Below are 27981 nucleotides of genomic sequence, written 5' to 3'. Positions count from 1 at the left end.
TGAACATGGGTCAAAACAAATGATACTCACTTTTTTCCTTGGAGTGTCATCCTCAGGATCTAATTTCCTCTTTTTTGCTGTGTTGTCCTGATTATCACTAGCAAGTTCATTTTCAGTGGAATGCCCTGTATCTGAAGTTGAGCCCTTGGCTTCCAAATTGATACCTGAATCTTTCTCTAGAGTATGAGATTTTCTTTCTACTTCTTCAGACAAGCTCTTCTCAGCTTCTTGCTCCTCTATTTTAGTTAAATCAGCCATTTTTGAGATATTAATCTCATTCGTTGATCAAAACAGAAACCTTAGGAGAAAAAAAAATACTGTTGTCATTATTGAATTTAACTTAGTCTCAATTACTGTAATAACTTTTAATTGCAATAATACTGTTCTGAAAAAAATGACAGGCCTTTGGCATAGATAACATAAAAAACACAGACTTCAAATTTAATGAAGGCAGCCAAATAAAACACATGGAATTTCGAGGTACTCTTTTATAATAAGATCAATGGAGATATATCTCTGTTTTTCATCTCTGAATCTCATGGCTTTATTTATTTATTCAGCTGCAAAGCTTTTTGCCTTTTTGAGTTTGCAACCTCCCTCCTTTTTTGTTCGCAACCCAACCCCAGTAAGATGTAACCTAAAAATCACTTTCTGTTTAGAAGCCCAATCCAATAAAATGCTTTGAGTTCGTCTTTTAACTAGGTATGTTGTCAGAGTGATGCCCTTAAGCAAACAAGTAAAATATATATATTTATTTTCCATAGAAAATTTTCATATCAATTCCAGATTTTCAGAAATTTTTGGTTTGCCAAAAACAACCACTATGTCTCAAGCTTCAGTAACACCAAGATTCTTCAGCTGTAATTGCATTTCTCTATTGCTGCTTTGTATCTGTACATTCTATATGGCAACATAGTATAAGTACAAAGCTCATTTAGGCTTTAGAACAGCCCACCCTTCTACCATAATGAGGAAGCAGGGCACCCACTTTTCAGCGGGGCACAGGAGGAGCAATTTGGCAACTCCACTGCTGAAACAGTTGCCTACTTCAGTCTAACGAAGGATATGAGCACTTCACAACCTTGCAACCTACGTCTCCTGATGAGGGCCACAAGAAACCAAATACACGGGTAGCAAACGAGGCCCAGAAAGGCCTTCCTCACAGTGCACCACCTCCAAGTGCAATTCACAGAAGTATCTTTTTCATTATAAAGACTGTATCTATTTTAACACTCTCCAAGAAACACTCCTTTTAAAAACAAATAATAAATAAATAAAATAGATTAAAACGAAGTCACCAGGGAACCCAAAGGCCCCCAGCGCCCTCTCCGGGGGGGGGACGGGGACACAGCTAACGGATCCTCCCCGCGCACCCAGCGGAAGCGCCGCGACGTCACGCGGCGAGTTCCGGCGGCCCCGCCCCCCTCCAAGGGCCCTCCGGCGGCGGCGCCGGGGGGGGGGGGGGGAGGGGTGGGGCCTGCGCCAGCCTCCCCGCGCCGGCGCCGCCGCCTCGCGCGCGGCCTCGTGCCCGGCCCCGCCGCGGTCTCGCCGCCGGGCCCGGCGGGCCGGACACGCGCCACTCACCGAGCGCGGCGCTCCGCCATCCTGTTTGCGGAAGTGACGCTCCCGCAACGCAACGAGAGGCACGTCACATCCGGGGAGGGAGCCCTCGGGGCGCACGCGTGGCACGTGGGGGCGCTCGGCGGCGCGGCGGGCAAGGCAGTGACTACAGCTCCCAGGAGGCGCCGCGCGAGCCGCGCGTGCGCAGTGCGGCCGCGCTGCCCTCAAGGTGATGGTGGGGACGGGCGCTGCTGCACGTTTCCCGGGCGGGAGGCGGGGGCGGGAGGCGCGGGCAGCGCGCGGCGGCAGGAGCGGCCGTTGGCTCAACCGCCGCCCGGGGTTCTCCATCGCGCAGCGCCCCTGAGGAGCGGCGCGCGCCCGGCCGCGAGGTACCGCTGCGGGGGGGCGGCGAGGCGGGCGGCCGTTGGCGGCCGTTGGCCGCCTCTGGCGGCGGGGGGGGCAGGGCCCTCCTTCAAGGGCCGCCGGCACTCGGGTTCGTGGCCTGGGGCGCAGGGTCTGCGGCTGCCGCGCGGCCCCCTCGGCGCGCATGCGGCCCCCGGCCCCGTCTGTGCCCTCGCAAGGGCCTCGCGTGGGGCCGCAGGGGCAGCGGGCTCGAGCCCCGCGGCTTCCTCCTCGTTTTGTTTACTTACTGTGTGTGTGTGTGGTTTCCGTGTGCTCTTTTTTGTTTGTTTGCTTGCTTGCTTGTTTGTGTTTTTTTTTTTTATTTTTTTTTTTTTGGTTTTGTTTCCTTCTTCACGATTTTTGCCCTTCTTATCAGCTCATTAGTTGAACTCCTGGCCCTGACCATAGCGAGCCTTCAGCACTCGTTTTTGTTTTGCTGGATGGGCTTTGGAGGCCTCTGACTGCGTAGGAAGGAGTGGCTGGCTGAACTTTGCACGACTCTAGGCTGTGCATTAGGAGACTGCCGCTGGTAATTAGCTGTGGGAGTTATCTGGGGAATCTCCTTGTTAGAAATCATAAGCCTTTATGGTAAGACTGTTAGACAAGTCATGTTCACCTTTTAAATGCAACGAGAATTCATGCTGGAGACTTAAAAACAAAATAAGAAGCCTACACATTCACTGCCGTTTATGTCCATTGCTGAAAAGAGAAGCATAAATTTAGAAAGCAGCACATTAAATGTTGCAGAATTTCTTACCGAGCCTAATTGTTAAGTAGACTCCAACTGAAAGCATTGCTCAACTTACCTAGACCCTAAAGTGCCACTGCTATTATGCATAAACTTGAAAGTTTTCCAAAATTACACACTAGTTTAAGAAGCTGCAGGGAACGGGCTCCTAATTTAGGTCATATATTGCTGCCTATGCCAATATATATATTTTTTGACTTGCAGCTGCCTCTCTGTGTGAAATGCATGCCTATAGGACATGCCCCTGCCACCTCGGTATTGCTGACAGCAGGTGCTTGCTGCCTGTTTAGCTCAGGGCTGTTTGAGGTAAAAGGACTGACATCTGTGGCAACACTGAGAAGGAGCCCTTGCTGTGCTCTGAGAAGTGTTCCCATCGAGGGGCGGAAATAATTATCCATTGAGTTGGGTGGATAGATATCAGCTGGCTTGTGCTTAGCCAGAATTGATCAGACAATCCGTACTGTCTTTTAGCATGTGTAAGACATGTAAGAAGTTTAAACACTTTAGTGGCTACCTACAAATCTACTTTGCAGACCATAGTAGCTGTCTGGAAAAGATATGGTGTGATTTTTATTTATTTATTTATAGTGTGTTTATAAAAATCATTTAATTTTGCTGCTGTAGCTTCTGCCTTCTCCAAATAAGCTGGTGTGGCTGTGTTTTTATGCAGATGAAGAAACTGAGGCTTTGTGAGGCAGAATGTCTCTTTATCTCTGATAACTACCCTTAGTTTGCATTGGTCATGTTCCTAGATATAGCTTAGTTGGGCTATATATTTCAATCCCGTGACTCTGCTGTTTAATCTTGTCCAAAACTGACCTTTACCATATGTAACAGTCATTACACAAACAAATCAAACCGTAAGTTGCATAGCAGTGATTGTGTCTCTGGAGAGTTACAACCTGTTTCTCTAAAGCTCCTCGGGTAGGAGCTCTCACAGCATTGAGTGGTAGGAGGGGAGAGAACAGTGGTTCAACTGTTCAGATCCTCGTGAACAAATTATGAGATATAACAGTAGGTTACAGCTAAATAGTTTTTTTTGAATTGTAAGTAAAAATAAAATAACTCTACAGCTGTTCTGTAAGTTCTGTAGGTTTATTCCAGAAGTGGCTGATGAAAGAGTTGAATAGAATGTCAAGGCACTTTTATTTTAACTGTTAGGCTGGTACTTTGACCTAGCATTTGCCAGTCTGTTAACTGCATGCTCTTAATGTTTTGTGGATTTTAAAGCTGATTTTACTAACTGTAAAATTAGATGAAGTCTTTTTCTTCCCACTCTCCTAGGGCACAGAGTAATTCTTTCTGAAGAAGAGGTTTTTTTGTTGTTGTTTGTTTGATTTCTTCTTTTTCTTTATTGAAACACAAACCTCAGTTTTTGTTGATCACAATAGAATGCATTTTGCTCAAAGAATTTTTTTTCTCTGTATATAGTAGCATGGTAAACCTGAACTTCTCTCTGTGTCTTTCCTATAGAATAGGCAAACCTCTTTAATGAGGTCGGTAAGTGGTGGCTTTACACTGCTTAATTCTTTCTGTAATGTTAATAAACCTTGCTGTGCTGTGTATAAACATTTTCAGATTTATATCTTTAGCATCATCTGTATTGCTTTGATCTGGTCTTAAAGTTTAGAGTGGATAATTCAGGACTAGGAGTTAATTCACTTGCTGTTACTTCCATTGAATGAAAAAATGAGGAAAGTTGTTTAGGACTTGCTTCAAAAATATATAAGTCTTAGAACTCATATTTACAGAGCTATCTCATTAAAAATAAATGTATGCAGTATTACTTTCCTCATTCAAAAGAGTTTTTTATTCTGCTGTGCTGGTAGGTATATAGCTCTGCATAATTTATGCTGCCCCATGATTGTAAGTAAAAAGGTGTTTGAAAGTATTGGACAGCAGAGGTAGGTGTGAGGTTGAAAATATAGAAATTTTAATGTTGAGCATAATTTCCTAGAAACATAAAGCTTCTGTGGTCGCCAGAGAAAGCTGGAACGAAGGGCAAGCAGATAATACTACATAGCTTTGACACAGGGTTAGAAATCACAGAATTTTTGGACATTATGTGAAAGTAGTCAAGTAGAAAGAGATCCTTTTGAAATGCTTCTGAAGAAATGTCTGCAGCTTAAATTCTTTAGCAGACACAGGATTATGTATGAGAGAGGTATTACGAATGCTGAATGCCCTATCTACAGAAGAACCTGACTTGAATTTTATAGGTTTGTTGGTTTGTGGGTTTTTTTTTTTTTTTTTTTTTTTTTTTTGGACACCAGTGAGATTAGCCTTGTGAGAGAAATCTACAGGAAGTCATTTTTCCTTAGATATTGTTCTCACTTTTTAGGAGCAAGAATTCTTGACAATAAAACTGAGACTGTATATTCTTGTTTCTTTCTTGCCTATGAGTATTACAGCACACTATGCAAGAACAAGAGTCACATTTTCTGTAGCTACTAGGAATGGTTTAAGCGTTGTTTAGATACAGAAGATGCTGTCTGGGAAGTCTTTTTTTTTTGACTGTGTATTCTTTCCTAAGCAATAGTAGTAGCATTATATATAGGCCATAAGTAGGCCTCATCAGTTGAAGCTGTATCGGTCATAAGTTTGTGAATTCACAGAGCTCCATGTCATGTATGTGCTGTGTTTTTTTTTTTTTTTTTTTTTAATAAATATCCAGCGTTCAGCGAGGTATCTTGCGGTTCACATTCTACCGTAGGCTTCTCTGTATTTTTAGAAGTCTGCCATAATGTTTTAAGATGTCTCATGCAAAGAGTAGCTTATTTTGAAGTTAGATGATGTGGGTAGATGCCATAGAGGAATTAATCCTGAGGACCTTATTCATGGCTTCATATTATGTACTCTTTCCTTGACTCTGCAACGAGCACTTTTTGAGGGCCTGATGTCTTGCAGTCATTGGCAGTTTTGGCAAAACTACAGGCTGACAGAGACCACCACCTCTGAAGCTTATGTAGAGTTCACAACCTGACTCTGTTTTTTTAAAAAAAAAAAAAAAAAAAAAAAGAACAGGTAGAGTTTATGAATAGCACAATACACTATCACTGATTCCATGTCCAACATGCCTGTTTCTGTTTGTTCATTTGTTTTCCCTTTAAAGTAAATCTCGAAGGATGTCAATAGAAAGAAGTCTACTTGCTGTGCGAAGATCTTTACTATTTGTATCAGGTTCCCTAAAAAATTCCACACTGTTAAGTTGGATAGAAAATCAAAATGCTAATTTATGTTTTTCTCTGTGGTTAATGGTGATGCAATTTCTTTTAGCATTGCAGCTTCATTTCTATCCTCCTGGTTTATAAAACCTTTTGCCATATTTTTAGGTAGGAGGAAGTAATTCCTAGTTTTTGGAATGATGTAATTATCTGCCTTTGCCACCTTGAAGGCAGTATATGCTTCTGGTGCTGTAATCTGGTTTTGTTAGGACTCCTGTCCTGATAGTGGCTCAAAAAATTGGGGTTGCATGGGAAGGGACAAGTCAAAATGCTGCAAAGTGCTTTATTGATTGAAAGGCTCCTGCTGGTATTCACAGGATTGTTTGAAATCTTCGTAAGCTGAAAGGGAACCTCTGCAGGGGTTTAGTGGTACCCTTTTATAAAAATATCTGGTGTGCTACTTAAGATTTGAGCAGGATCTTGGAGTCCTGTTATTGAAACTTTGTCCAGAGCTCCTCCAGGGCTAATGTTGCTGATTTGTGTGTCTGGTGCTTTCTGACACCTGCAGATTGTGTCATTTTGTTTTTCAGAAGGGTGGGGACATTAGCAATCCTGTTCACCAAGCAAAAGATGCTCTAGAAGGCACTAAACTGAATGCTGGGCAAGATGGTTTATCCATTCAACAATCAAATACTGTCCCATGTAGACAAGATCTCAGTAACAATAATACTTCTTTTGTAGGAATAGTCGCGTTCACTTGTAGAACTGTGGGGAATAGCACTTACAAAACAATTAGACGGCGAGTATGTTTTTGAGCATGTGTGTGTTCTGTAAATGTTATGATCAGCCTTTTCACACATAATTTTTCAAGATTTGATGATTGATACTACACATATTTCCCCATATGGGCAAGTCTGAATTCGCAACAGAGAATTCAACAGTGACTTTTGAATATTTAGGAAAGATTTATGCTGAAGTGGATTTCTGCCAACAGGATTCTGCTGAAAGCTGAACTTTTTTTTTTTTTCCCTGAATAAATGACAGTTTTGCCATGTTTAAAAATATGAAATAAATGTAGTGAGTGAATAAAAGAAAATCTTGAATCTAACTCTTCCACTGTGAATTCTGTTCATATTTAAATTGACTTTTTGCAGTTTGAGGCTGTTTTATGTATATTCCTATTTTCTACGGCTTAAGGAGTTTTTGTAAGCGCGTTTTCTGAAAGCTTGGAAGCACTTCTCGTGAATATCGAAAGGTGAAAGACTTGTTAATGTACTGAGGGCTGTTACTTTAAGTAGCTTGTAACAATTTAAATGCAAAATACATGATGTAACAATTAAATTACAATTAGTACTATTGATCGCAATTGGATTATTGAGGACAGGGACACAGAACTATGAGACAAGACAGTGTGCAAAGGACCTGGCATTTACCAAGGTCAGGAAGCAAATGGTTTTGGAAGCCACAGTGCACTATGAGAGAAAAGGCTGTGTAAAGTTGATAGTAGGGTCTAAATGTAAGCATATTCCAAATTCTTTTGTTTACCTTTGCTTTCTAAAGTTAGTCAAGAGAAAGTATTTGAATACCTATATTTTATGATCTGATCAAAGGCTCAGCTCTGATGGCGTTAGCACAAGCTGTTGCAGTAAAAGTTAGAATATTCTTAGTATGTCTGCAGTTTTCATCATTTCTTGCATGCACAAATGTATCATTAGAACTCCAAGAGCTGTTTAAATAATCTAAATCTTATACGTCAGTGAAGTCTTAACTACTTCCAGTATGCTTGCATACTGGAATCTGAGCTATGAATTCAGAAATGAGTTTACAGGAAGTTTTGAGCAAGCTGGAGTTCAGTTTTGTCTGTCATCTTTTGACTGTTACTGATGACTTTGTTGAAGAGATGTGCATGGAAGTAGCAAAGCTTGAGAAAAGAAATATCTGAACTCTGAACATAGAAGTAATAGTCATGTTTCTAATGTTTTCCTGTGTGTGTTGAAGTGCAGAATCAGAACTCTGTAAGATACTTGGCAGATTCCTCACCCCTTTCAACCTGCACCAAGTGAAAGTTGGATTAATTTTCTCATTAAAACTGAAATCATAGTCAATTTTCAGTAATCATAATCTGTTTCAATAAAGAATTGAAAAGTGATCTGTATTAGTTGCTAGTTGTGTGAGGTTTTTTTTTTTTGTTTTGTTTTGGTTTTTTCCCTTTCAAAGGGAGTTCAAAGCCATATGTAGTGAACTGCTGGCATTAGGCTGGCTTCTGTAAATATTTTTTGCAGCCCTTTCTGGGTTATTTAGTAAAAACTTCCCACTAATTTGCCATCCCTGCTCCCCATGTTAATAGCCCGCTGGCTGAAAACCCTCAGAACAAAAAACACTGGTGTTATAATGGGAATAAACAAATAATTCATTGGAAGATATAAGGAAGAAGCTAGTAGTAGTTGCTTGGGAAAACATACAAGCAAAGGGAAGAGAAAGGATAGAGAATTTGAACTGGGAGTAACAAAGATGTTGTTTATTATGTAGTAACAAGCAGAAGGGCAAAATAAATGGATGCTTACTCCTCTGGATTGATAGTTGTTGGGTTTTTGTTGCTTTTAGTGGGTTTTTTTGTTTATTTGTTTGTTTTTAACCTTTATAGCATAGCTGTGTTTCCCCTAGTTTTGAGGAAGACTCAATTAAACTCTGAAAGCTTAACTTTCCAACTTCCTTCTTTCAGTTACTTATGTGTATGTATAGTGACAAATGGCCAAAACCCTTAATTAAATTGCACTTTAAAAGGGGGGCAGTTTTTATTTATTGTTTTTTCCTGTTATATTTGTCTCTTCCCACTGAGAAAGAGATTATGTACGAACCTTGTAACTGAAAATAATGTATGTATTGTTTTCCTGTCACCATTCCCCCTCTGTTTGTTTTTACTTTTTTGGAGCTGTAGGAATGGATAGATCAGCTAGCAGACGTACGCTTGAGAAGAATGTTTGTGGTGAAAAGACCTGCTCGCTAGACCTTTGGAGTGTTAAGTGTCTGAGGTGTATTTATGTAGAAAATCGGTAGAGGGCAGAATGAAACTTCTGAAGGAATAAACAGAGCATAGATGCTCGATACTTCAAAACTGGAATGCAGAGTTAATGAGGTAAAATAGTACCAGTCAATAAAAAAAAAAATAGTTCTGGAGAGCAGAAAGCATTGTAAACAATTATAATGTTTTATTTAAAAATAATTAGACAGTATATTCATACTTTTTTACATCAGGTTCAATAGATAGAACTCTGAGATATAATGCCTTTCAAGAGAGGAAAATGGGGGTACCACTGTCACGTTTTATTGAAAGCAGGTTAGCTGTGCAGCCTCCTATTTAGCATTCCAGATTTCTAACACCACACGTAAACATTGTATAAGGTCTTCCTACTTTTTTTACCTCCCGAGTTTGGCCAGTCAGAATTCTTAAAGCTCTCTAAGAACTTTTCTTCTACTTAAAGCTGCTTTTTGTTCTGCTATTTCTGAAAATTTAAGTATCAGAAGATCATAGCAGTATCTACTTTTGTGACCTCAATAAACTTATTTTACCAGAAATATGTGACTAAGCTTTAGTAAGAAAAACAGTAGCTTTGATAAAATAAGGGTAAAAAGGGGGTTATCACTTCTGTTCTTGTATCAGTATTGCACTGTAATTTTAGAAATTAATAATATAGTACTTATGAAGTGAAGCTATTGTATAGTTTAGACATGATGGAATTCGGTTAATGCTTTTATGGTAATCTGTCTGCAAGAGGTAAAATCCTTGGATAGTTTTGATATGATTTTGGCAAAGATTTTAATAAGTTTGCCATTATGATCCTACATTTTAGGGTAAAGGCAGTAATGCAAAATAAATAATCTGGGGGATTGCCCTGATTGGTTAGCAAGATTAGACAGATAGTGATACCAAAACTTCAAATTCTAAACCAATTTCATAGTTTAGAATAAATAACAGATTGTTCCAGGGACATTGCAGGTGTAACTACGGTCAATATGTCAGTTCTCCGTGTTCATTCAGATACTGTTGATGTATTGATATGGAGAATAAGGGCAAACTTACTGTGCATAGAAGTTCACCATCCTTTCCCATCCATAGGAAGAGTCTGCATGCTATGCTGGAACATTTCAGTTACTAGGAGATATATAGTCATATTTCATACTGAATTTCAAAAAACTTCGATGCTTTGCATCTATTGCATTACTGATGAAATGCTTTTAAAATGTGTTCTCAGCTCTTCTGCAACGCACATCTTTTTCCATTCAGTTATGTCTGTCTCTCTTATTAGCTTAATATCTGGCAATTTTTATGACTACACTGTTAGTAAGTTCTTGAAAGGAACAAATTTAAGGATGAAATCTTAACCAAATGTGGATCGTGTCCTTTCAAAATTGTATATACCAAACCTAAGCCTCAGTTTACTTGATTTTACACTATAAAATGACAAGAATGTAGATTAATTTTCTGACTTCATAGAATGGTGCCTTGGGAGTGGAAAAGGCTCATAGACTTTGAGTGGGAACTCTCTTGTGGTATAATTAATATTTTCTTTTCGAATAGTAGCAGAACAAATGAATCTGTTTTAAAACCATCCATATTTACGTAGTGTGTCCAGAGTGATTCTGGTACAACTAAGATGAGAAATAAGCCAGTATAGTTTACATATACTCTATCCTTAATTCCCTCAGATGATTTTTAATAGTTATTGACCTCTTTTTTCAAAAGAACTTGTGCTCGAATTTTTGCCATTTTAAATCTACCCCCATTGTCTATTTTTTTTGTAGCTCAAAATTTGTTGTAACAGGATGATTGTTTTTAAATAAGCCTGAGAAAGCTTCCTCTGACTGCATCTCTGTCATGACTTCTCTTTCCTACAGCAGACGGACTGTGCAAAGTCAAACTCTTTTCCACTTATATTGGCTTGGCTTGGCACCACATACTATGATCTTGTGTTTCTTTTTGCTTGAATTGTTCACACATATCCAAAACAATCAGTTAGTGATTATCATCCAAGCCTACCCTGTGGCATGCTGACCTTCTGTTGTCCTCAGGAGGAAAAGCAAGTCTAATCTCCTCTTCCTAGTAGCACTGGAATGCAAAAATGTAGCACAGCAAATGCAAGAGATGAGATATTCCTGGAGTTCATCAGTTTTATGCCAAAGATGACCTAAGTTAAAATAAAAGTACAAAAGTTCTGTAAACAAAACCTCTGTCATTGTAATGAGAAGTTGAATTCTGCTTTTGTTAAGAGGTGGCTAGAGCACTTCCTTTGTTGGAGGTCTTGTTAATAACTTGTCAGGAGACAGCAATGTCTTCAGAAACTAAATGGATGTGTGAGAATCCCAACAAGGAGCATGCCCTGAACAGCAAAGACCTTTTCAGCTTGATTTACAGCCGGCTGGAGTTTCTGCTAAATAATTGGCCAGAATACAACAACACTGAAGAAATCTTACCCCAGAAGCATTACTCATTGTTTCATATTTTGTCCTAGAACTACTGACCACACGAGCAGAAAACACCTATACATGATCTTAGACTTCTGTGTGTGTGGTTTTTTTTTTTCTTTTTTCTTGTAGCATTTTAAAAATAAACCTAAAAGAGAAACTGAGGACACTTTAAAACAAAATTTTCCCCACCTTCAAAATACTCTCGTGCCACAAACCACCAGTTTTTCCACTGTATAATTTTACGTTTCTAGTTTCTTTCCTTTAGCTGCATCTGCAGCATCAAGTAAGAGCAGAAAAAAAGTTGAATTGCCCTAGAATATTTAAGAAATAACTTTTAAAAAGTGACTGGGTGCAATTGCATATAACATTTAGTTTACTGTCCTGACTTTCTTAGATCTGAGGGTTTTTTAGCAATTGCAAGTTACGTAGGTAATCATATAACTTGTATTCCTCTGATAACTTGCTGGAGAAAGTATTGTACTTAGTGAATAAAATTAGGCAACAAACCCATTGATTTACAGAGTTTCTTGTGCTGCATGTGGAGAGCACAGCATATTAAGAACTTCCTTTCACTAATCCAAATTTAAAGGACAGATTGCTGCTGTAATCTCATGTTTTGAAAGGATGAAACAAGTACAGTTTCATCTTTCTTCTGAACTACAGACATGTTGTGAACTTTGAGTTGTCTGGTCTATTAAAAAGTTTCTTGCAGTGTTGAACCAAGTAATTTTAAAAGTTACAATTGAACGTGCTCACATCTCCTCTTAATATTTATTTCTAATAAAATCAATTTACAAAGTACATGCTACATTAACTTCGCTCATTTGCCTTGCCTGCGCTGTCATAATTTTAACACTGTCCTCCTCTAAGTATGTATTCCTATTAAATAGTAGCTGGTACTTGCTGATATTTCAAAAGTCTCCCCTTTCATCATTATGATGTGCAAAATAAAGCAAGAACCTACACAATACATTAGCATTTCTTGGAAATGTATAGTCTTGCTATTAAAAAAAAATGTTTTTTATTCTTCCAAATGCAAGCATTATCACTTTTGACTTACACTTTAACCTTTTCTTATATATCAACTATCTAGCGAAAGACTAAAGCAGAGAAATAAAAGATAAGCTGATGCTCTTAGTCATAGCTAGAATCATGCTGCCATCTATGCTTCTAAGGTTCAGGGTTTATCCCCAACAGTTAGACCCTTCTTTTTGACCGGTCAGGTACATCACAGAGAAAGGCTTTAGTTGGTGAGTTTCAAGTCCATCTTCTGAGAAAGGACAAACAAAAGTGGCACGAGAAGTCTTACAGTAACACTGGTAATGTCTGTATTTCAAAGCCATCATATGACTGTTGAATTTCCTGATTTACTGTATACTTAGTTCTGTGAGCAAAGGCCTTGAAACTCCCTTTCCAGTGGCCACTTTGTTAGCTACTGGCTAGTGAGTAGTCAGTATTGAACCTAAGTAATGTCTACCTGCTGCTTATTTAGAGGAATTCTTTTATATTTATTTTTGGAGTTTTGGAAGCAATTTCATATCTTAATATTTTGCAGCATAGACAGCTAAACAGAGGCTTGGTACCATATTACCTTTGTGCTATCAAACTAATGGCTGGACAGCAAAACTCAATAGTGGTACTCTGAGAAATGCGAACGGTGGGAGAACTTGGTTATAGCTGCTTGGTTTCTTCTTGCCAGGAAGAAAGGTTTCAGGCTGACCAGAAATCTTCACCATACTAGTTTGCTATTCTCTCTGCTTCTGTTTCTCTAAATGTGCCTTTTTTTCCTGCTTTGGCAGAGTCTTCAGTATGTTCAAGAAATATATTTGAAAGGTGGGAAATAGCAGCAGAAGAAAAAGTTTTCAAACATCAAAAACTTGTATTTTTTTTTGTAAAGCATCTGTAAAGTAATAAAGGGTATGTATGACTTTATTTAAAAAAATACATTATGAAGCATATATCTGTTTTGGCAGTCTAGACAAATTTGCTATCGGAACACCTGACTGACATATAGCCAAGGCTTTTGGTGAAGGGAAACCCAACAAAGATGATAGTGGAATTTAATTCAAGTTTAAATGGTTTCTAGTTTGGGTTAAGAATTGTTACGGTAATAAAATATCTAATAACATCCAAAAGACTTGAAAGTTAAAACTAACTTAGCTGGTACTTGTTAAACAAAATCGCTCAGTGGTGCTTTTCTGGGCGAAGGAAGTGCAGTAACTTGTGGTCATTATAGAAATGAACAGAGAGAGAGTATTGTGTTCATTAGTTCATAGTTTGCTAATTGCTGGAAGAAGATGACTTGTTGCTGCCTATACATGCTCAAAGTATTTTGTAGGGATTATGGCTCATTTGAACTTTCAGAAATAACTGTTAGGTATGCAAAATTAGAAAGCTAACAAGGTTCCCCACAATTTTCAAATACTCATTTCATTGTTATACTCCTGAGATTGCAGTGTAAATTTGCTCTTGTTAATACTTGACATGCAACAGCACCATCCCCATTCTTTACAGATGGGTACTAGCAGGCTGTTGTTACGTTTCTAACTGTTGGTTTTACTCCATTGGTTTTACTGTGTGAGGTTTTTGTTTTTTCAATTTGGAATAGGAATAGGAATTGGAATAGGCTAGAATATTAAAAAGGATACTGCGTCTAAGAATATATTGACACAAAATTTAGTTTAAATTATAGATACTAGTCTCTCTTCAAGAGCATCACATAATTATTAGAACAATTTAGTGGGGCCATGCTAAATTTACTTATGCTGAAAGTTTCACTTGAATTCTCAGTTGCTACTAAAAGTGAAGTTTTAAGGGTAACTTTTCAACAACTGGGTCAGATTAAGCAGATCTAAGTAATACTTAACACTGAGCATCTCAGCATGGTTTTAGAGGACCAGAATGGGCATTTTAACTGTGAAGGGCAGTGTATGTTAAGTAAAGGTGCCGTTTTAACTAGGAATGCTAAAGAAGTAAGGACTGAAATGATTTGATTAATCCCAAAACAAACTGAGAATTTCTGTAAAGCAAGATAAGGAAGGCCTTTTAAAATAGAAGAATTAGTGCTGCTTGTCCTGAAATAGAAAGCAATTTAAAATTTGAGGATATTTTTCAAGTAGTACTGGAGCAATTACAAATAAGATTGTTGAAATGCAATTTGTTCACTCTGTCCCTCTTGTTTCCTTTCTATAGGAACCTCAGCCACACTTCATCAAAATGCAAAGGAGCATATTACAGACTGCATCTCAGCTGGCTCATGGGACATGTTTGTTTTTTTCTCCCACTAATATCTTGCAGTGCTTAAAAGAACAATCAGTCTCATCTAATGTTGGATGCAAAGCAATTTTGGCACTGAGCCCTCCTAAACGATGTCACCATGCAGGTGCAGCACTGTTTGCCTCAAAGAAACGTGTGTTTTCATCCCAGCCAGCAAACACTCCTCACAAAGTACCAGAAGAGAAAAATGCTTTGACTTCAGCTGATGATAAATCCCAGCAGAGCCCTGCAGAATCAGTTTCTTCAGACCCTGACCCGTTACAAGACAAATCAATTAGTCTTTTTCAGCGATTCAAGAAAACTTTTAAACAATATGGAAAAGTCATGATTCCAGTGCATCTTTTGACCTCCACTGTATGGTTTGGATCCTTTTACTATGCAGCCATGAAGTAAGTTGATATTGCAGTGCCTAATGCTATTGGTACATTGAGACTCACTTTCACGGAAAAAAAGAAAAATTCTGTATTATAAATCACCATTACATGTCAGAAACTGTCTCTGTATGTAATAGGGAAAGGAGGCTACATTTTTCGTTAAAGGCCAAGATTGATATTCAAAATATCATGAATGTGACTAGATGATCTCCAGAGGTCCTTTCTAACCTCAACCATTCTGTGGTTCTGTGGTATCCATGAGTGTTGTGCAAGTGCTATTAACATGCAGTTATTGCTAAATACTTAGTTAACATTAGAAGGAATGCAAATCTCCCCGAAATAGACATAGATGTAAACAGTATGGAACTAATTAGTAACCCTTCACGAGGTAAAGGGAGTGGCGTCCACTCATGATTATTAATTGCTAGGTGAGATCTGTGTAGAGCAAGATCCATGTGTTCTTCCTTTGCCTTTGGTGAAAAGTATCTCCACTTCCTCCCCTCTGACCTCAGGGTGCCCCCATCACTGTTCTTTCAAATCATGCACCTCACTCTGAGCTTTTCATTATCCATGTAGGGTTTTTTTTTTTACTTCTCTTTCCTGTCTTTCCTGTTATGCCACTGAAGAAGTTACTACTGTAGGCCACACTTTTGAATTGAAAACTAAATATTTGGGAGAAAAAAAAGCACATATAAATTGAATAGATCTAATCTTAGGGTTTTTTTCAGTTCAGCTCTAGTGTATGCCAGATGTTCTTTAGAAAAATGGCATTTATTAGGAAAAAAAGCAACTGCATCAGCTATGAGCTGTTAGTTCAGATAAAAGAGGTTTTATCCATCTGCAAATGGTTTGCAAAATCTAAGTAAATATTTACCTCTGGGTTGTGGGTGTTGTATATTTAATAATAGAAAGCATGAAACAATGGCAGTGTTTAGTGGCAAGTGTGGGGCTTTGACATCAGAATGCCTTACCACACAAGTGTTTGTTTTAGTTACTCTAACCAGCTGGCATAATTGCCCTTTCTAGGAGCTATAGATCCAAATGTCATTCTAAATTTAGCTCATATCAGAGGAATAAAGGTCTCGAGCTATTAAAATATTTTGCTTTAGGTGAATCCAAGTTTATGCTTGTATCCAGACATTTCAGACTGAGTAGTTTATTCTTGAAATACTTCAGTTAGCTGCTAAAATGCACATTTGACAAATGAAAGCAACTGAAATATATAATTAGAAACTAGTTATAACAAAGCTTCAATTTGTCATGCTAGAGGAGCAGCACCTCTTGACATAAAACATAACTTTCAGAATAACTAATAACGATATGAGATTAAACCATAGTCATTTAATAACATTGAATAATGCTGTCTTTCAGATTTTACAAGGTTTTACTTTATTTTCTGTTCTGAGGATAGACATTTAGTTGTAGATTCTGATTACTTTGTAGCTATTAATAAATTTCTGCCCGTTGTTGCTCCTGATAATGAAGTTATCACATGCACAAAAGGCTAAAACGCTTAAAATACTTGATCGACACGGATAATAAACATTTCTGAATATTATCAAGTCAGGTCTTCTATAACTTGATGTAGCTTTCTACTGTAATATAAAGAAAGACTCTTTATCATTCAGCGTTCCTGTTGGTTTCCTTGGTGTTCAAGTAGAAAGAAGCTGTGTTAGGAGCCCCTGTGGCTGATTGTGCCTCCTTGTGTTGAGCAGGTAGAACAGATGGGCAGGAGCCCTGATGTCTTGGAGATTATATCAGTCCTTTCCTTTGCCTTGCCATATTCCTTTTTATATATTTATAAAAAATAGTGGATGACTCTAGGTTCGAGACTTCCGGACATGCTGCAGATTAGTCCAAAATTTAAAAAGAAAGGGAAAAGATCTTTTAGGTAAAACAGATCTACTTGCCTCCATGGTAAGCTGGGACATAAGTTATGCTAGTAGTCGCTAAGCCCAACAGTGTTCATGTAAATGGCTCATTTCTAGGGTAATGCTGGAAAAAAATAATTTGCCCATATGACCAAGAGTAAAAGGTTTGCAAGTGTATTTCTTGGATGAAAAAACATCTTGCTATAAAATTACGAAGTTTGTATGACTTAATATAAGAATGTAAATGGTAATGTGAATCACTACCCTATTCCTTTTTCTTTTTCTCTCTCTTTGATAGAGGTGTGAATGTAGTTCCATTCCTAGAATTGATTGGCTTACCAGACAGCGTAGTAAACATCCTGAAAAATTCTCAAAGTGGAAATGCACTAACTGCGTATGCATTGTATAAGGTAGGTATAACAACAGCTTGCAAATAAGCTCTAAATCTTGCTAGTGAACTGAACAGGATTCTTTTGTTTAGATCAGAAAGCATTAATGCTGTTTTCTCCTTTTCTTGGTTGCAAATTTATACTTCAGCATTCCTTCTTGTAGTAAAAATAGTGACATGCAAGTTGATATGGCTCTGAGTAGCTTTAAGGAGCCCATCTGTATTTTTTAAAATAACTGTTTGATTTGCTGCCAAATGGTTGTCTGCCATCAGATATTTAAGTTTTTCCTCTATATCCCTTACATATTAAAAGGGGTAAAGACATAAATATTAAACACAATTCAATTTTTTTCAGGTAAAAGTACAGTTGTTGGTTTTTTTTTTTCCTCAAGGATTCTTTAGTTTAGTCTTTCTGCCTTAATTCTTGATTATTGCAGTCAGGTTTGGGTATCATTTTGGCTTTACATGTGCACAGTCTGTCTTGGGAAACTGTAAACATGCCAGGTGCTGTACACCAAAATGAACAGCATAGGATGTGGTGGAAGGAGAGACAATCTGATTGATTTCTGAAATGAGATTTTTTTTTTTTAATCTTTTACTTATAGGGATTATTTTCCCAAACAACAAAAAAAAAAGTGAAAGCATTGTTTTTGCCAATTATTCCTGTACCTAAAGAAACTGATATATCCCTGTGGTTAAAGGCAAAATATATATATATATTATGACTGTGAGATCTGGCAGTCTTGAAGTGTACCTTCAAGATGAGGAATCAACAGAAGAGGCTGCAAATAAAAGATTGGAGGCTTTATCTTTGACACTCTGAAAGACCTGGTTAAGTCTAAACTTTCTGGAGTAACGGACCTGGTTTACTGGGTTAAGTTTAGGGGACCTCTCAAGGTCTCTTTCAACTTTGGTTTTCTATGCGTGGTTCCTATTTTTGGGCCCAAAGTTAAATGCCAATGCTCTTGTGAAGTTTGGAGTTTAAAGCATACCCTGTTGTCAGTATTTCCTGTTTGCTTGGATGGCTTAATGTGCACAGGCTGCCTGTTCTGAACTGCATCCTGAGACACCTAATGCTCTTTCCACAAGCTGTGCAGGAGGCCTTTTTTTGTTTGTTTTGTTTGTTTCTTTTTTTAAGAAAGCATAATGCCTGCATTATTTTTTCCAGAAGGATACTTCAGATAAAAGGTATGTGTTTCTGGAGAATGTACTCTAAATTGGTTTATTCCCTTATAAATGGAATTTTTAGTATGTGACATTGATGCTAGATAAGTTCTTAATATTAAAAATGCCTTTTGTTTGATGATTTTTCTTTTTCATATGGTGTTTTCTTTGGTTTAAGATTGCAACTCCTGCCAGATACACTGTGACTTTAGGAGGAACGTCCATCACTGTCAAGTATCTACGTAAAAGTGGCTACATGTCCACACCACCACCAGTAAAGGAGTATCTGCAAGACAGGATGGAGGAAACTAAGGATAAAATTACAGAGAAAATGGAGGAAACAAAGGATAAAATTACAGAAAAGATGGAAGAAACAAAGGATAAAATTACAGAAAAGATACAGGAAACCAAAGATAAAGTTTCATTTAAAAAAATAAAGGACTAGGAAAGATGCTTAATTGCTGGATATATCAAACTTAGCACTTTAACGCTTTGAGGCAGGAGATACAAAGTGCACTTCTGAGTTCTTTTTTTTTTCTTTTTGTCTGGAGACTACAGTTGCTCTGTGGATTAAAAATTCTGTGCACTCATCAAGGCTAAAGTTCCCTGGGGGAGGGTAGTTGTAACATTTCCCTTTAGAAAAACAAAAATGAATCTCAGATTAGAAGTTGATCTGTCCAGTGGCTAACAGCATCAACACTTCTTCCCTATTATTTCGTCAAAAACGAAGATGTCTCTTCCACAAGCACCTTTCTACTCTTGCCCTATCTTAATGCACAGTTATTATTCTGTCAGATGAATCTTCCATTACGCAAGAAAGAAGATTTCTACTGGGGATTTTCAGAGTATGTGTAGCCAGGCCTATTTAGCCACTGTCATCTCTCAACTCGGACACGGACCAGTATCCCCGACTCTGCACATGGAGGAATCGATGGATGAGCAACTCAGCCTGTGAAAGTTGGTACAACTACATTGGCTTCAGCTGAGCTTTGGCAGCTGACAGGCAGGCTGAGAATATGAACCTTTCCTGGAAAATGTCTTAACGTTTGAGAAATCTCTTGGCTGAAAGGGATGGGGAGTTAATCACAATAGCCATATTGTCAGTTATACTTTTTTTTCCTAAAGTTGTTTTACAAAAGAAGGTTATGGAATAAAATCAATAATTGTATATTAAACTAGATTTTTTTTATTATGTTAAAGCTTACAAATCTGCTCTATTTTGTCATAGCCATACACCAACAAAAATACTCAAAGGAGAGGTTTAGCTGATTAACTGGTATACTAATGGGGCTTTTTAGAAATGCAAAAAGATCCCCCTCCTGCTCAAGAATCCCTCAGACTTCAGAAGAACAGTTTACCTAAATACACGTAATTTCTCACAGACAATGATCACAGCCTAGCAGGCTTCTTCCTCTAGATGTTCTTAGGACAAGCAAATACTTTTATTTCATTCAGAGCTGAAGGTCGAAATGCTGTGTCAGGGACATTAACAACTAAAGCTGAAACTGCTCTATTTGACTGAGCAGGCAAAGTTCCCTCTTGTTTCTATTCAAGGTTAGGCTGAATTACAGTGGTGGGTTTCCCCCTCCCTCCCCCCATCTCTGTTACAGCCCCCAGTTTGTAACAAATCTCTGCATGCTTGCTTACTGAGAGGGGTGTTTGGTTGTGTGGGGTTGTTTGTTTGTTTGTTTGTTTGCAGGGTGACATGAGGGAGCACAGGCTTGGACCCGAAGATTAAGATAAAAGAATATGGTTGATCAGGTATCAGCTTTGCCCCATTCCTCTGCATTCAGTCAAGTCACTGAGGACCTGTCCCTGTTTAAGGGGGTTGAGATTTGCTAAATGTGCGAGACTGATTCCATACTTGTCTGCCACTATCCACATGTCAGATGGTTAAGAGCAGTCTAATGCCTACCTCACAGGGATGTTGTGGGGAGTAATCATTGTATGTTCAGTGCCCTGAGGATGTAAAGTGCCATGTTTATGTTGAATATTATTAAAAAAGAATTCTCTCTAACTGTTGACTCTTGCATTGTTGAGATGAGCAGTACAGTCAGAATGGAGTTAAACATTAGATGCTTTTTTCTTTCCCTCTATTTTAGTGTCTTAACATTTTTTGGAAGTAAGTGAGATACTGAAACTGCTGACAGGCAATTGCACATTGCTGCAGAGCTAATTTATCTCTCTGCCTGAACGTCTGGGCTGCACAAATGTAGCCCTGCTTTTAGCCTGTGCATTGAAATAAGTCATGCTAAGCTTAACTGAGATACGAGTGAGACTCTGTGGACTAGTAATCTACCTTCACAGACCCGAAAACAGTAATGCACCTTTTCTTGTTCTCCCTTTCTGGCTACCAGGGATGATGAACCAGATCATGTCCTGTTTTCCAAGTAAGAGCCCTGGGCTCGCTTACCTTAATACAACCCTAAGGGACGGCGGGGAAGGGTCCTGCTATCTTGTGGCACCTACCGCTTTGTAAAGAGTGGGGCACATTTATCAACTCTGGGTTTCGTGTCTGTGCTGCTCTCTGCTCTTCTAGCACAGCGGGATGCTTGGCTCAGGTCACTGCAGTGTTTGAGGAAATTGGGAAACACGTCAAGGATTTAAAATAATAATTTTCAGAACTCCGTTTCCCAATCCAAGCCACAACATGGATGTGGGAAGGAAGAGGAACTGCACTGCAGATGGGGGAGCACGCAGATGGGTTAGGAAGCACTCAAAAGCGGTACTTTAATGCTACCTTTTAGTGTTTCCATTTAAGTACAAGCTGCTGTGGCCACTGAATTCTCTGTGATGCGGGGCTGTAGCCTAGATGAGCGCTTCAGGCTTGAAAGAGCTCAACACCAGGCTGTCCTGTCCTGGGAGGCCCCGCTGAGCAGTGGCGGAGGATCGTCCCCCACGGGGCCTGCAGGGCCACGACCCCGGCCCTCTGCAAAGCTGCTCCCCAGCCGCGCGGTGCCCGCCCTGTGCGGCCTGCCCAGGGCTCTGCGCTCTCATCGCCAACCTCCTCAAGGTTCCTCTCTGCCCCTCTGCAGCCTGCCCAGGTCCCCCGTGCGGCTCAGCCACGGCGTGAGGACGCGTTTGGTCCCGTTGTGCGCACCGTGGACGGAGGTGTTACAGTGTGGGCCCCTGGTGGGTGCCACTAGTGACTGGCCTCCAGCTGGACCTGATGCTGCTGATCACAACTCTCAGCCTGACCGCTGAGCCCGCTGTCAGTCCCCCTCGCTGGCTGCTCCTCCTTCATGGGTTTGTCTGTAGGATACAGCGGGAGGCAGTGCCAAAAGCCTTGCTGAAGTCAAGGTAAACAGTATCAATGGCTCTCCATATCACCCCTATCCTCCAAGCCAGTCATCTCAGTGTTCAAGACAGTCAGGTTGGTCAAACAGTCCCCGTCTGCCCCACAGCACATCCTGCTTCTCACGAACTGCCCCCCTGGGGCCAGTTCCTGCCCGTGCTGCTCACAGCCGGCCCATGCTGACCCAGCATGAGGCTAGAGCGCTCCTTCCTCAGCACCGACCTGCCTTTGCCTGCCCTGTTCCCCATGGCCCCTCCTGCGGCCCCTCTGAGCGCGGTGCCGCCCCGCGCAGCCGCCCTCCCCGCACGCCGCTCCTGCACCCTCACACCCAGGAGAGGACAGGCCCTGCCCGGGAGGCTCCGGCCTGCCCAGACAGACCACGCCGAAGCGCTGCGCCTGGCTCAGCTTCCACCCTCCCGCCTCGGCTGCGGCTTCCTGGCCGGCACCAGAGTGCCCGGGAAATCCCTGCCACGCTCATGCCAGGACTGCCCCTCCGCAGACCCCTGGGAGCGACCCCATGGTGTGGGCCTCTGCTCCTCCTCCGGGCAGCCCCTTGCCCCCCTTCCTGGCACTCTCCAAGCTGCCAGCCAAGTCTGTGGGTCTCCACGCACCCCCGGGGTCTGGGAGTGGGGCTGGTGGCCTTGCCAGGGCCCTCCTATACACCCCTGTGCTGCAGGTGTCACAGGCCACGTGAAGGCTGGACCCGCTGTCCCTGCACAGACCACATGAGGGCTGGATCCGCTGTCCCCACATAGCCCGGCAGCGAGTGGCATCTCCCCCGGGTGTCACCTCTTGTGAGCAGGCCGTCCCCTTCCTCCAGCGCCAGCAATCGCTGGAGAGCCGCAGCCGAGCCCTGGCGGCGGCCTGGAGTCTTGATGAAGATGGTCTCCGGAGCAGGAGGAACACAGCTTGATTTCACGTGCCTGCAGGGCAGCATGGAGCGTTAAGCTTGTTTGTTGTTGTTGTTGTTTGATGAATTTATGGGAGGAGAGAACCCAGGGGAGGCACCGCCACACACTCGGTTAGGAATGAAAAAAAGAAAAAAAAAAGAAACAGACCTAATTTATCAGGGGAAGGATTTCGAAAAGAAACATAATTAAAGATTGCTAATTAGTTCTGTGTTTGGCCAGGAAGAGACAAAACCACCATTTGAGGAGAACTGACTGCACCTAAATTCTTCAGCATCGTTTTTATAAAGTTTTCTTAAAATTCAGTGCTAAAAGCTGTGTTGCTCAGCGCTTGCCCCCCGCCTCCCCAGCAGCAAACACCCCCGTGCCCACATCCTCACGGGCTACAGCAGCCAAAGCAGCTTTAGGCCATCCGCTGTAGTGGCCGTGATCATTGTGATCATTGACAACCAAGCCCCATTTTCCCAGACCCACTTGTTCACAAAGGAAAGACGAATCCTACCTGGAAAAACATAGGGACAAGCACCCTCATCCTGCCTGTCCCTGAGAAAGAAGCATGCAGACACTCTCTGGGAGAAAGCAGAGGGTCCTGCAGGCAAGGGCTCATCATGCTGCAGTAGCTAAAAGGTTAGGCAAGGGCTGTTTTGGTACTGCTAGTTTGCCGACCTGCTAAACGCAGCGCTAGCACACGTAGCGCCAGCTTGCGTGCCCTGTGGCTTCTGCCACAAAGCAGAAGACAGCGCTGAGTGCATATTGCCCGCTCAAACATGGTCTAGCTTTTAGGCCAGCTCTGCTGGCAGACTCCATGCTGGTTCAAACAGTCAGTGTCCTCGTTCTTCCATCTTACGTTGAATCAAGGATCTTATGTTCTCTCATGGTCGAATTAAAGGCATAGAAGTGACATGATTTGCGCTTGAGCTACTCTGTCAGATCCTGCACCCAACCTGAACGAAAACTGCTCTGCCGGGTGCTCAGCGGTGGAGCTGAGTGAAGGACCCTTGGGAGGAGACCTGGGCAGATGACACCTGGGCAGCCTCCGGGCAGTAACGTGGTGAGGAGGGACAGCGCCGGGGCTCTGCAAACTCTACACGCAACTTGTCCCTCCTCCGAGCAGCAGCCTCCAGCCCACCTGGGCAGCATAAACCAGCCGCTAGCCTGTGAACACAGAGGCTGAAGCATCATCACCTGCTATTTTTTTTTATCACCCCGTGGGATATGCACCAGACAAGACTGGAGGTCCTGGGTGCAGGAGGCCCGAGCTCCGGGTGCGCCGCGGTGACGCCTCGAGCTCAGTGCGTGAGGTGCCCTCAGCCGGCACCGAGCGGCGCTTCCCGCCAGCGCGATCCCACCCATGGCCCCGCACGTCATCCAGGCACGTGGTAGCGCTGACCAGGCGTGACATTCCCTAAAAAGCAGCTGAGAACACGTATACAAGGTTTAGCCACTTCAGACGTGTCACTATGGTGCTAGTGCATAAGGAGACACCTTCAAGATTTTCAGTGAACGGGTGAGTCGCTCAGTGCTTGGTGGCTAACGCCTTGGTTCAGCACAGATACGTGGGCTTACCTTTTAGCATGGATTAGAGCAGAAAAGCAAAGATACCATAGCACAGTTTTATATAAGGAATACTCTGCGTTCCGCATAATGTCAATAACTGCATATTTTATATTGCAGACGTGTTGTGCAGTAGTCTCCTATATAAGCAATTTGCATGTGATCTGCATAGCATGTCCCTGCACACAGTCAAGCTACTCTAAAAAAGAAAGTAAAGCTGTCAGTGCACAAGCAGCACTTAAATGATAGCTGCACAGTTTACTTTCACAAGAGTACAGTTTTACCATGTACAGGCACTTTATTTCTTCTGTGCAGCTTGTCAGATGGTGATTTTAGTGCATCTAATGTCATTTTCGTGACAGAGCATAACTTCACATTAGATGAAGAAGGTGTCTGCTTCCCATAGCATATGGCTATAGCTAGCATGCATATTTCCTTATATATAGGCGTAACATCAGCAGAATATAGTGCATAATTTAAAAAGGTGATGGGGCTGCATACTGAGTAACTAATGTAGTTATCACTCAGCCATATGGCTTTTAACATGCCCCGGTGCCCCTCTCACTGAGTAACTGTGTGATCTAGTGCTGCACGGCAGCTATTCCAACCAAACAGGGTTAAACTTTGGAGGAGCCATCACAGCCTTTCCCCTGGGGAAGGAATGGGGCCAGATGAACGGGATTCACTTTGCAGGAAGCCCAGCCTACCTGGGTTTTCCTGGCAAAACCTTAGGGACAGCCACCAGCTCGTCAGGATTGTCTGAGCGCTGTGAAGTTTGCAGCTGTAAGCAAGTTCTCAAGCACTTACAACCCTAACCCCATAGTCAGACATAAGGGACTCCTGTATTTGGCTGGTGCCACAAACCCTGCCGAAGTGCTAGGCGAGCACATTAATGCTTGCCTAAAGTATCAAGACTTACATGGCTTCTGCATCAAGGAAAGGCAACTAGGGCAAAGCTGGCTCAGCCCATGAGACATTCCCAGACCTGCAGCATAATGCCACGTGTGGGGTGTGTGTGTGTGTGTGTGTATAGGCATGGAATGAGCTGGAGCCACCTTCTCACCGCTTTGAGGAAAAAAATAATAGTTTTTTTGTTGTGTTTCTTTCTGCCCGTAAGAGCTTCCTGGCACCCAGGGTTAAATGTAGGTCAAGCTGTCTGAGCCCAGGTCTGCAGCACACGGAGCGGGATTAAACCGGAATTTTCCACTGTGCTGTCAATCACCGCGATGTCTGCAAACGTTGGATTAATCTGCAGTGATCTGGTGCTGGCATCGATGGGAGCTGCCGGAGCTCAAGGATGGCGTCTTGGCCTCCATGGAGAAAAACACCCTTTTTCCTCTGGGCGAGGGATGGCTGCATCCCAACAGCTTCATTAAAACCCTGCACCTATCAGCAAGATGCAGAAAAACAGCCCGGGCAAGAGAGCGGTGCATGGACGTTAGAAGTAGGCAGGGAAGAAATACGCTTCGTAGTCTGGGGTCATGGTGACGGGAAGGTTATTCCCAGCAGTGGCATGGACTGCACAGAGATCCCCTATACCCTCCTTAGAGCACATTTCCTCATCTTTAAAATGGTATTAGTACCTATTAGCGCTCCATGGTGTAAACCATTACAGAAAACAAAGTATGGATCTTCCTTCTTAAGAGCGGTCCCTCTGTTCAGGAAAACACGACTGGAGGCTGCGCTCCTCCAGGAGCAGCTCCCACATCCGCTGGGATCCCAGCAAAGCGGCCTTCGCTTGGCACGTTACCACCGGCATCGCTGGGACGGATCGTGCTGTCCTGCCAGCTGCAGTTCTGTAGGAAGGGCCGTTTGGAACAGCCAAGGGGAGCGGAAACACTCAGCTAACTCACGGTAAGTAAGTGCCGCACACGGGTTGTCCCTCATTCATTTTGAAATGAACGTTACTGACAGCACAGGGAAACTCCCAGCGCACCACATCCATCACATTAAAAAAAGAAATAGATATTGCCAATCTAACCTCTGCTTTCAAGAGCAAACATTTGGCAGTAGAGCTGGAAAAACATATAGTAAAACAGCAAAAAAAAAAAAAAAAAAAAAAAAACACCCAAAAACCCAAATCATGCAAGTTTTTATATTAACCAGTGTTCAAGTTCTGTCAAAGTGACACAGTGCAAGCCGAACAAAAGCAGGACACGGCTGCAGCAGAAGCGAGCAGCGAACAGAATGGGCTTCAGCAGAAAGGTTTTTAAAATGTGCATTTTAATTAGAACTCATTTAAAGCATAACTGATCAAAACAGTGATAATGAGAGAAGCCTAATTAATTTTTGTCTAAGCAACGAAGTCTCATTATAAAGTGGTCTGTGGAAGAAAAGGATTTGGGATGGTAAAAACATGGTGTTTGTAATGAGAATCAATACTGCTGGGAGCCTGGAAGCAAGACCTGAAGGTTTCACAGGACTACAGCAGCCACTGTATTAATCTTTTAACAGGAAAAAGTAACCCTACTGAGATGAGACATCCCATTTACAGCTGAGTTCTGAGCAGCTACCATTGGCAAAGATATTAAAACACAATCAAACAGAATGGCATATTATAAAACAAATATAAATACAATTAAAACCAGATTAAGTAAAAGATCAAAGCCGCCTCAAAAAACTGCAGTTCCCCGGGAGTTCAGGGTTCAGACGGCAGAGGAGGAGCAGACGTGTGAGATCTGGAGCAGTCCTAAGCGCTGAGGCCCCAGCCAGTTCCTCAGAATTAAAATGCTGGAGCAGGGGGAGCGCTGGCGCAAGGCGATTAGAGAGAGGGAAAACTATGACTTTTGAACCACACACAGAAAGGTGTTGTCACATTGAAATAACCATGATATTTGAAAAGGGGAGCGGGAGGTGGAACACTCCCTTGGTTCCTGTTTGAGAGGTCACTGCTGCTCCGTAAGCAGGTGGATCCACGTGGGCCGGGAATGGGGCTACCCCATAGACCTGACCTCCTGGGAGAGCGTCCCCTCCGCGTTGCTACCTCCCTGCTTCAGAGCGCAGGATCCAGCAAACACAGACAGAACACCACAAGCGAACAGTGCTGAAGGAAGCATCATTTTAGATGCATTTGGACACCTATGCATAAATAGAAATTAACTGTTTTGGAAAAAACCCTCCTAATTCTCTTAAGCTTTCTCACCGCAGAGGGAGACATCACCCACAGACACTGCTGGATCTGTACTACTGTGCTGTACTAAAGATGAATGTTTTTCCTGAGATCCTCATGTCTAATCTCCTGCAAACAGCATCATCTCTGCTCCCTCCTCCTCCCCCAATACATGGCCACGATTACTCTTAACGCGTGGCCAAGGTGTTACCCAGGTTTGTGAAATGAGAGGGGAGGGAGGGATTCCCCATGAACCATGGCCCGAGAGTTCATTTATGAATCAGATGTTCAGCTAAAGAACATGGGGCCGTTGCTAATCAAGCAGGTGGCCAGTCTCCTCTTCTAGCACGTCAGGAGCAGCCACCAACATGCAGTGCTCTAGCGGGGACCCAGCTGCGGCTGTTAACGGAACCAGCAGCCACCAAGGGCTCAATTAGCAGTGCAGGCTGCCAACTGCCATGAACGACAGGCAAGGGCCTGGCAGGGCAGGCAGGAGCCTCTGAAATCACCCCGTGCTCATCACCAGGGAGGGAAAGTGCGAGCACCCGCGCAGCGTCCTCAGCAGACGCTCCATCCCGAGAGCCTCTCTGCGTATCTGGAGCCCTGGCTCTGTCCTGCTTCCAGCGACTGCAACCTGCGTGCCAGCAGCCCGGCCATGGGGAAGACAGCCCGGTCAGTGCTTGCTGCCATGCAGACGCCACC

General features: G+C 42.1%; 2 protein-coding genes across 4 annotated transcripts in view; one reads left to right on the top strand and one right to left on the bottom strand.

Moving 5' to 3' along the window:
• The window catches only part of LOC104565831 (low-density lipoprotein receptor class A domain-containing protein 4), a 322211-nt gene that overhangs the window by 15155 nt on the left and 279075 nt on the right, over positions 1 to 27981 (bottom strand). Inside the window, exons 6-7 of one of the 2 annotated variants that reach the window (XM_088533758.1) lie at positions 2353 to 2375; positions 31 to 273 (exon numbers count right to left, since the gene is read on the bottom strand). In XM_088533758.1, coding sequence (XP_088389884.1) covers positions 31 to 273; positions 2353 to 2375 — 266 coding nt within the window. Of the gene's footprint in view, positions 1 to 30; positions 299 to 1584; positions 1628 to 2352; positions 2376 to 27981 lie in introns of those variants that run through there. The other variant, XM_088533755.1, reaches the window with a different exon arrangement.
• On the top strand, positions 1904 to 19163 carry MIMS1 (mitochondrial inner membrane scaffold 1). 2 transcript variants are annotated; one of them, XM_088533759.1, is made up of 5 exons: positions 1904 to 1949; positions 13140 to 13257; positions 14533 to 15005; positions 17160 to 17271; positions 18592 to 19163. In XM_088533759.1, exons 3-5 carry the CDS (start codon positions 14557 to 14559, stop codon positions 18856 to 18858), a joined length of 828 nt encoding a protein of 275 aa, XP_088389885.1. In that variant the 5' UTR covers positions 1904 to 1949; positions 13140 to 13257; positions 14533 to 14556; the 3' UTR covers positions 18859 to 19163. The 2 variants fall into 2 exon arrangements, with proteins under 2 accessions (XP_088389885.1, XP_088389886.1); XM_088533760.1 differs by lacking the exon at positions 1904 to 1949 and adding an exon at positions 2967 to 3116.

This window comes from Tinamus guttatus, unplaced genomic scaffold (assembly GCF_059628265.1).
Source record: "Tinamus guttatus ecotype Peru unplaced genomic scaffold, ASM5962826v1 Tinamus_guttatus_pri_ptg000520l, whole genome shotgun sequence".
In the NCBI taxonomy this organism is placed as follows: Eukaryota; Metazoa; Chordata; class Aves; order Tinamiformes; family Tinamidae; genus Tinamus; species Tinamus guttatus.
This window is presented reverse-complemented; position numbering and strand designations above follow the sequence as displayed.

What these genes read in the sequence shown, in the direction of transcription:
- MIMS1 (XM_088533759.1), top strand. Translation starts at nt 14,557, where the DNA reads ATGCAAAGGAGCATATTACAGACTGCATCTCAGCTGGCTCATGGGACA. An exon ending in TTTTACTATGCAGCCATGAA is followed by an intron (nt 15,006 to 17,159) that starts GTAAGTTGATAT and finishes TCTCTTTGATAG; the next exon opens with AGGTGTGAATGTAGTTCCAT. An exon ending in CTGCGTATGCATTGTATAAG is followed by an intron (nt 17,272 to 18,591) that starts GTAGGTATAACA and finishes CTTTGGTTTAAG; the next exon opens with ATTGCAACTCCTGCCAGATA.